Below are 10,301 nucleotides of genomic sequence, written 5' to 3'. Positions count from 1 at the left end.
ATGTAATATGATAAGTGTTCAGTGGGATGTCACTGACTTAACACTTTGCTTGCAAGAACTGACTTGTATGTAAATGGGTGAACTGCACCCACAGCATAACTATCACATACATGAAATGAGTGAAGTATGGGACTGCACTGTATGGTATGCCTGTAAGCACATTATAATAGTAACTATAAAAATAAATTATAACATACTAAAAGAGTGAAATATACTGCAGGGTAGTGGAATGTACCTAAGGCTGATTAGAAATACAGTCATTTATATCTTGGTTGATCCTGTAACTGCTGTGGTCTTCAGTTGTGGATGAAGGCGCTCGCCACATATAGTGAGTTGGTCTAAAAATGTTTTATAAAGACTAATGGACCAACTGGGAACACAATTCCTGAGAGCAAAAAATACTAGGACACTGAATGTCTACAGGATGCAAACATGGAGGAAGACTTGTCTGGAAGTCTTGACAAATAACCCTTCCTCCATTTGACCCAGTGTCAAAATGTGATATAATATGGGGAGCTTAACGAATCTGAAACATTCAGAAGGAAATGGTGATGGATGGAAAACAGTTGTAAAACTTCTGAATACTGGAAAGGGCTTGTAGCACCCAGTCCCTGAGTTCAATAATAATAATAATAAAGGTAAGGCTATCCCTGTAACAGGCCCTGGAGGCCCATAAGGTTATGAGATGTCAGGGCTCCCACATTTTCTAGACAATTGGCTCACAGATGGCTGTGAGGATGTCAGCCTTACATGGCAGCTGCCCTTTACCCCCTGGAAGATTACTGGTACTCATTTCTGCTAGAGGCTGAGTCAACCCCAGGTCCATAGTGTGGCTGGAACAATGAGGTCAACTGAAGATTCCAATGACCTCATTGGGAATTGACCCCACGACCTTCTGGCTTGTAGCATAGTGCCTCAACCAACTATGCTACTGCGTGCCTCAATAATAATAATAATAATATATTCCACTGGCATGGTGCAGAGTTGCACTTAACATAATAAAGTATAAATCTGTAAAGTATGGTTAAATTAAATGGTCCAATAGCATCAGGATACAGTGAATTTAAATGGCGCTCAGGCTCAGAATCTCTATGCATATAAGAAGTCATTGTAAAAGTGAAGTGTCATTATACCAACAGCCAACCTAACGGAATGTTTGGTTCTCTGAAATACTTTTCATGCACCCAGCCTATGTCTACAAGAGACAGCCTAAGCTATCTTATTAAGCCTCTGGCTATAGTGGCCCAATAGTCACTGAACCAAAAACCATATAAACTGTGTTGCTTACTATATCATTTTGTGTATTTTTCTTGTCAGAGTGATATTGCCACTTGATTTGTGCACTTAGTACATGAAACATAGCTACCCATATCATGACCCAAATATTATTTTGCATTTTTTGCACAGCACAAAATAAAAAAGCATATTGGGATGGTGTCTGTCTGGCTGGCTCTTCACTCACATGATACAACTTGAGAATCAGTGGATGGATTTAATTTTGCTACAGTGGGTAATAAGAGTGCGCAAGACATACAATATTGTAAGTTGAGAGCAACACTAGTCCTACTGCTGAGATATGGCAACCATGGTAATTGGTAGCAACAACAGTTACCACAGAAAGAACAGGAACGGTAACAACAGAAACCATAGTGACAAATTTTAGAGCTTTATGATACTTGAATGCAAATTCAGAACACCAAGTTGCATAGGATGCATCTGCAAATTGCGCACTGCAAGATGGATTGCACCTTTACAGTCTTGTTTTTAGCAGTCAGTACTTAAAGTCATTTAAGCTACCTAACCAAGAAGAGGGTTTTCAATATGAAGCTGTAAAGAAAATGCCCAAGAGGAAGGCTGAGTTCAAGATGGGAACAACAGCTTCAGAAAGATATCATACAACAGAAACGATGACCATTAGAAGAGATTGAAAAGGAGTTTTGAGAACGAGATAAAAATTGAGAGGATTGATTGCAAGATGTCTCACATAAAGAGGACACTTGAGGAAGAAACAACTCTGTGATGAATATATAATCAGCTGCTTAACAAAGTGGATAAACCACAGAAAACATATCTTCCAGATGTATTCTTTTCTATTTTATATGCATTATTGCCCTTGATGTTCATTTGTTGTAGAATCACAATAGACATCACAGTCTGTGTCAGAAATTGTATTTCCTTGAATTTTTTTAAATGCTCATTGTACTGAAAAATGTTTGAAATAAATTGTTGTAGATCTTCATGAGATGTGTATTACGTACCGGTTTTGTATACAATGAGATATTTTAAAGAAATTTTCATAAGTTCACTTTGAACTTTATGTGAAGTAGGCATTCTTAAAATATCTTTCAGTGAAACCTGCACTTAAAGCCCAAGTAGATATACATTTGTATGACACACTTCTTATTCAGAATGGCCTGAAACTAGGGTATGCTTACTTTTCAATCTTTCTTTAGGATATAGCATTGTGAAAGTCAATGAAAACCAGCAGTACCTGGAATTATATGTGAGACATCTGATAAATCCTTTGAAAATATGGCAAAGTTCAGGCATTTAGTAAGCGAGCTTCTTGCACATTTGTGAGACATGCCTAAAACATCAATTCTAGTGATAGTGTCCAACAGAGAGCCTATTACTACCAGCTTTCATCATATATTTATGTCTCAGTTACCTCTAAAAACCAAGGATTTTATTTATTTATTTATTAATTTACTTTACTCTGTTGATAGACTTTTCAATCTGACAAATTTAATATGAATTATAATTTGACAAAAAATTTGGTCCTTGTACCACTTAAATCCTTTGTTTCCTGCTGATGATAGTGGAACTATTAATTCAAAACCCATTACAGTGGATCAAAACTACACTACATTTTAATAAATTAAAGTGATACTTATATAAGTCATAGTGTTCTACTCCATTAACGTGACAACAGACAGCAGTAATGAGAGATGTTGATGGATTTTCTTCCTGTTATTGTAGAATACTGGATGTATTGCTGATTGTTGAGTATTGTAATATCCTTTTCTCGGTGAATAATGCAATTAGTTACATAATTCAGTAGTCTTTATACCCATACATTCCATGTGACATATACGTATAGCTCAAGAATATTTACATTTTTATGCCTTTCAGTTTTAAATGTATAGACTCACTGCTTGCTACCATGTCACCAAATCTATGTTGAAGTTTTGAGGTTTCCACAGTGATGATTGTTGAGATTGAGGTCTTCTGGGTTGTGACACCATGTGGTCTTGAAGACAGATACCAATATTCTGAAGAAACATGCTACCTTCATCTCCAGAATTGAACTGAGTAGGTTCAGGAATTAATGCAGTTATGTGGGCAGATTGCAAGGAATATGGTCATGAGACACAAGAGAAAGGTTAAGAAAATGAGCTTGATTCAGATCAATCAGAAGAAAGACTGGAAAAATACCCTGAGTGTGCCCGTAAAAGGGCCATGTTTCCTGTCCATTTTTCCATTGGCCCAGATCAGGCTCCTTTCCTCATCCCTCCTTCAGGTCTCATGACCACCGTTCTATAATCTGCCTGAACCAACACACTTCAACTCTGAAGATGGAGTCAGCACATGTATCTGAAACATTAGTATCAGCTTACAAGATGACCAAGTGTCACAATCCAGAAGACCTCAATCTGGAATTTGACTTTTCTTCACATAATTATCCTGGAGATTTAACTGTTCTTTAATTGCTGTAGAAGTTGGTTTATGGTGAGAAATACTGGATCCTACATATACATGTTTTTCAAGTTCATGAAGTAACTGATCTGTAATACTGCCTTCTTGTTGCACTTGGAGCAGTACTTGCTTTGCTAAAATATGTTCAATCTCTTCATAAAAAGGGTTCAGAGTAAACCAGAGTCCCAGGGCACAGCGGCGTCCCCTCTGCACACTGCGCACTCCATGTGGGTTCTCACTTCCTGCTGAGAAGCCAACCAGTCTGCCACAGCGTGGCTTCACTAGACTCTGAAAAATGAAAGCATATGTCAGATTATAACTGCTCTTTTGGATTCTTGAATTCTTTGGATGGTGTGATACCATGATTCTGAACCCTGGCCTGGCAACATCTGTCCCAGTGATTCATAATTTATGGAGACTCAAACTTCAAAATTGAGGCCTCATTATGATAGGATAGTTCATAATTTATCAAACTTGTAACTATGCATGTGTAACTAGCCTTGGGGATTGCACGCAATTCATGTTCACTATTCTGAAAACTTAGGATGCTTATATGATTCATACTAACCTATAATGTGGCGCTGCTTATGCTGCCCTTTCTCCAGTCTCACTGTAGTTTAGAAAGAGGTTCTGGTTAATAATCTCACTTGGCGCTTAACACATGGTGACTTGAGGTTCCAAAACATATTTTTGAGATGGCCATTTGCCTAGACATAACTTTCTTTGTGTCTGTGTATGTGGTTATAGTGATTGTTTTGAGTAACAGTATCAAATTGCAGTGCATTTTAAGTTATACTTCAGTCTTACTCATAAACTTTATTCACATTATGGGTATGTATATGTACTGAAAAAGGAATGAGTTTGAGGTTTGAACCTTGAGGCCATATCTCTGAAACTTAGCAATTACAAGTACTTCTTTTCTGCAGTGTATAGTCATAATACCTATTCTGGTCTCAAAGGTCACTCCTGTATTTGCTCAGTCTTCCATGAGTTCTAGATCAGTTAGGTTTATATTTGAATGTAATCTGGGGGATCAGTCACTATTTGTCCATTGTATACAACCACTTCAGTTGATTTTAAAAGTACAGTCGGGAAGAAATAATGAAACTACTAACAATTAATAAAATTCAATATGTAATTCTACACTCAGAATTCTGTCATTAATTACTACAACAGAACCTGGATTAAGCAGAAAAATGTCTGTCAGAAAATCTTTCTGATTCTGAGAATATGGAAGAAAAACTAATATAAAATTACCTCTCATAAACAGGAAGCATATAATGAAGAAAAATAATGCATTGAATACCATTTTTACTCACATAAGTTTGTTCTTTATTGCTTTTCCTGGAATTTATGTGAGAAGAATATTCCTGTCACATGGGAAAAATATCCTGACCATCAATAGAATATGTATAGAATACACTTCAATAAATTACTGGAAAGGGTCAAAATATTTACATGTACTGTGTGTCATCATCTACTCTGGAGTCACAAAGAAAGGAGGTTGGAAGAGGGGTTATTAGTGTGATACATTCTGTGCATGCTGTACTCAGTGCTACAGTTCAAAATAACATTTTATGCACAGGATCAGCAGTGTGCATGTACATCTCAATGGTGTGAACCCTGGTGTGCAGAAGTAATAACATACTCCACAACACAGAATAGGAGATAATTTCCTGCTTTAGCAAATATGATAACAAGTAGAAAAATGAGTTTTGTGAAGTCTATGAACAAAACAGCAATAGAAACAGCCAAATATACTGGCAGAAGCCCATGTGTAAGTCTACTAATCACAAAAATTTTCAACCAGTGGAAAACAAGAAGTATATTATAAGCAGATGAACAAATATATTATTTGTTGGCATGTTATTGTGTAGAATAGAAATGACATGGGATGACTGTAGTATCAGTCTTCTAATAAGCTCTGCCCTCTATATTTTAATGAATATTTACAGCTTAGGTAATGTTTAGGTATAACTCTTTTTCAATGGAAGAAGAGGGCTCCTGGGAAGATTCACTTGGATGACTTAAACAAGAGAGTAAACTTGCTGGTGACAGAGGAATTTTGTATCACAAAGAAAGTAATGCCTCTGGTGCAAAAACTTCTCCATGTTAGACAAAAAAAAAATTTGAATGGAAAAAGAGTACTTAGCATTTTTATTCATTTCTTTATTGCCTGATATTATTCTAAGTTTATTTACGAGTGTATGAACAGTTTGTTTCTATTTGGAATTGGACCTGAACATTCATTTCCTTGTGAGCTCACATGCTATTTCAACACAAAAAGCAATGCAACTGATATGCAGCAGGTTCTCAAATATCCTCCTTATAATCTGATGGTTGGTACTTTGGTATTGTATTAAACATACCTGAACATTTTTTGCAGTTAAATCTGTAGCAAATATGAATTCTCCTCCCTCAAAATCCTCGTTCAGATACAAAATGGCACTGTAAGTACAGAAAAATTAAAATAAGTAACATTATTCTATGTCTAAAGCATGTCTGTGGGTATCATACCTTGAGTAGGCAACCTTACCGAAGAAATGTCCCGTGTGTTCAACACAATCTTCAGTATGGTGATTTCAGTTATCGTTCTATGTTGAAAATAGAATTTACTTATTTTCTAATGATAAAATAATGATCTAATGATGATACACCCACAGAGATGTTTTAGACACAGTTTGTCTGCTTGATTACAATCTACAGACAGTGATGTCACTGATGACTCAAACTTATATCCTTCCTATTTCAATAAGCATTTTGAGCTGATTTGTGTATGGTTTGTACTTGATTCAGTTTCTAGCTAAAGGACAGACTATCCTGCTTTTCTCATTTTATATAAATGATAACCATAAAATAGGCCATACCTACTACTTCCTCAATTCTTTGCAGTTCACCATATATGTAATCATCCTCTCATATTTTGGCACTAGGTCACATATGCAGCTGACACAGTGTCATTAAATAATTTATGAACTGACCAATTCCTGTGATCTATACATTTATTCCTCATTATAAGAGCTCAATTCAGTCAGTAAAATTAGCATGCTTGCATAATCTCATAAGGAGGAAACTGTCACCCATGACTTCCTGTTAGATCACCAAATCACAGATAATGCTCCTTTAATCGGTCTTTTATGGGCGCAAGGATTTTGGGAGTGATAAACCAGTAGCAGCTTCCAGTTTCCCATTACCACCACAAAGTATTAGATGGTCCTTTGGTAGTTTGAAGTCTGATGCCTATGAGAGCATTTTGTAACAAAAAAAAAAAATCTGCTTTGATGAATATCCTCCCTCAGTAACTTCTGCAACTCCTTTAGAAAAGGCTCTGTTGCCTTCATACCTGCACTTGCTTTTTTTTTTTTTTTGGCCTGCTAAGTAAAGACTATGCAAATCTGCATAGATCTTCAATCACTCAGACCAGCCTTGACTGCCTTTAAATGCAAGGTCCTTCATACCAGCTGCACTTTCTTGCTAAGACTTCTTCAGGTCCTCAAACAATGAAAGAGCTCTCTCATGTATAATGAGGAAGCTGAGATTCATGTTTGGTTGGTTATGACTGTCAGTCCAGCACCGTTAATATTCTCTCCAGTTTCCCCATTAGTGCCTCGCTTGGTCTTCTTATACATTCCAGTTTCATGCCACCAAAACACATTTCTGCAACTTTGCAAAAAATGTTTCACACACTTATTGAAGATTAGTTCATGGCAGAGCAAATGTCTTCTCACTGTTCTCCTTTTTCATGTCTTCAAATTATGTATAGTTTTTATGCCACCATTAATAGTCTCCTTCTTGGTTTCAATAACACCAGAATTATTTGCAACATGTTTTTGATGCAAGATTCACAAAATAAAGTAGACTTTAATAGATCAAACCCCCCTCCACAAAGATCACTATACAAGGATGACGTGAACATAAAGAATGACACGGATATTGTTTGCTAATAATTACTTAACTCACAGAATATGGAAATCAGTGCATTTCGGAAGCACACAGAAACTTTCAAGACTCACTTTATGTCTATAAGTGTCTTACATTTCTTCTTTCTTTCTGTAGAGTTTCTGAAAACAGAAACCTTCTCTGCATATATGTCACAACTACTCCATTCATTGTCAGCATGTTGATTATATACTGATGTACGAATGGAAAGGTTTAATGCCTACCAAGTTTTGTCTCAGACTGTTTTTTATGGAATCAGTATTCGATGTGATGAATGTAAAGGTTCGTTAATTTTTTCATGCCTCTCAAAAATATCTTCTCATATGCAAATTGGTAGGACTACATTCATGCCAGATTGATGTGAAGTAATTTTGCCAGGAACATTGTAAATTTATGTATTTATAAAGAAATTTTAAAAGATTGTGTGTGTCTTTAAGTAAGTACTAATAGCAATTGACTGATAATAATAAAATTCATATTTGTCACCATGTTCTGGTATGGGCTGCTGTATCATAGATTAGGCAGTTAGTTGCTTCTCACTGCAAGGGCCCACATTCAGTCACAGGGTAATCCATGTGAGATCTGTTGTGGTCAAAGTATCACTTGGGCAGGTTTCCTTTGAGTACTTCAATTTTCCCCTGCCAGTTATAACTTCATCAATGATCCATTCTTATCTATTATCAGCAGATGGTGTAACAGGTCCATGTGTGGTCACAGTTCTGAGGGACTGAGTCTCATCAAAGTCTGATAGAGGTTTCAGGAGCAGAAAACTGTGATAAAGACAGAATTGTGTGCTTACAAAACATTCTTTTCTCTTTGGCCTCTGTAAAAGTAACACCTAATCAGGATTCCACATGTGAAATGCTTTTGTTGACATTACCTGAAGTCTCTCCATGTGTATGCAGGTGGACTCTTAGGACATTCTCCATTCTCCAGTAAGTTGCAATTGTCAGCATGGATGGCATGACTCATATCTGATCTATTGTCTGGAGAATCTATAACAAAATATCTCTCAGTTAGTCTTTAAACAGTTTAAGAATATTTCATTAAATTTCTTCAAGTCAAAATTTTGTTTACATTACACATGAATGTCTGAATTCCCCCAGCATTTCATAATGTCTATGATGTCTTGGTTATTTCTCTACAAATTCAAGGCAATGATTCAAACTGTATCAGGAACAACTGGCCATTTCATTGTGTTTGGATTCCAAATATGTTTGGCTCTGAAATTTAATGAATCATTTGGCCAATTTACAAAAAAATTTGGTGTGGCAATTATCCTATTACACGCTACTCTAATTTCATACTATCAAATTTCATACAGCTAGTAATAAGAACACGATGGATGCACAAATCTCTGATATGGTTGTGACACTGGCAACATTTAATGCAAGGGTCTAAAACGATGTACAGTAACAGATCTTTCAAAAATATTAAATGGTTGAAGTGGAAATTTTTTTCAAGAATATAAAATAAAATGGCAGGCTGCATGAAATCTATATTCATTTTCCAGTCTGATGACAATAACCAATGCACAAGTGGAACTGAGCATTACATATCTGATATGGAGGTAATTCATATTCATATTTTTATTGGTTCCAGAAATCCACATTTTGCAATACAGCTTCCAGATATAGAAGAAGTTAAATTATTTGTATAAAAGTCAACAATACTATAACATTTAATTACATACACAAACTGTGTACATGTCCAACATACCATATAAAACTATATTAAAAATTTAAGACAACATAAATTCCCCAACAGAGTAACCAATTCAATCCATTTCACATCAATCAAACAATCAACCAACCAATCCATTCTTCATTCCTCGTCAAATCACTGTCATAGGAAAACGTTCCATACACATTAAACATACAATAATTAAATTTCTATAATTAAACATAAATACCCCCCTTTCACAAACATACCATCTTTAATTTAACATATATTCCTCTACAGAATAAAACGTATGTTGTACCAAATATGACCTCATCACTTTTTAAACTGTCTCATTTTTTCTATCTCCATAATTTTATTTGGTATTTTATTGTATAATTTTATTCCCATGTTCAGTACTCCTTTCTTATAGGCATTTGTTCTGCAAAACTGAGCATGGAGATTTAACTTCTGGCGTGTATTGTGATTATGAACTATGTTATTTTGATCTAACTTTTCTAAATGTAGTTTAACATGGCATACTATTCCAAATATATACATAACAAGGTAGCGGAAGTAAGTTTAAATCCTTAAAAAGTTGTCTACATGATGCTAATCTACTCACACCACTAATTATTCTAATAATTTGTTTCGGCAATTTAAAAATTTTTACTTTATGGGTTGCTACCCCAGAAAATTAAACCATACTTAAAATAAGCATGGAAGTGAGCAAAGTAAATACTCCTTATAACCTGTCGGCTGGTTACATCACTAAGGGATTTTATCATGCAACAGACTTTATGAAGTTTTGAGCTTAAGACCATCATATGTGCTTTCCACTCCATATGTTCACCAACATGTATACCAAGAAATTTCGTTTCACATTTATAGGAGATCTCCATTTTGCCAAATTTGATTTGAGGTTTCATCAAATCTCTTTCTTGTCTATTATGAAATGCCATTGCTATTGTTTTCTCAGTATTCAATACAAGATTATTTGCATTGAA

General features: G+C 35.5%; 1 protein-coding gene across 1 annotated transcript in view; it reads right to left on the bottom strand.

The window, feature by feature from the left end:
• Positions 1-2,322: 2,322 nt before the first annotated feature.
• Positions 2,323-10,301, bottom strand: part of LOC111870092 (prolyl 3-hydroxylase 1) — a 68,450-nt gene continuing 60,471 nt past the window's right edge. Inside the window, exons 10-12 of the mRNA XM_023862085.2 lie at positions 8,516-8,630; positions 6,066-6,144; positions 2,323-3,984 (exon numbers count right to left, since the gene is read on the bottom strand). Of these exons, the coding sequence (XP_023717853.1) occupies positions 3,649-3,984; positions 6,066-6,144; positions 8,516-8,630 (530 nt within the window). The 3' untranslated portion in view covers positions 2,323-3,648. The remainder of the gene's footprint in view (positions 3,985-6,065; positions 6,145-8,515; positions 8,631-10,301) is intronic.

Source organism: Cryptotermes secundus, unplaced genomic scaffold, assembly GCF_002891405.2.
Source record: "Cryptotermes secundus unplaced genomic scaffold, Csec_1.0 scaffold545, whole genome shotgun sequence".
Lineage (NCBI taxonomy): Eukaryota > Metazoa > Arthropoda > Insecta > Blattodea > Kalotermitidae > Cryptotermes > Cryptotermes secundus.
Note: the sequence above shows the minus strand (reverse complement) of the source record. Positions and strands in the feature narration are given on the sequence as shown.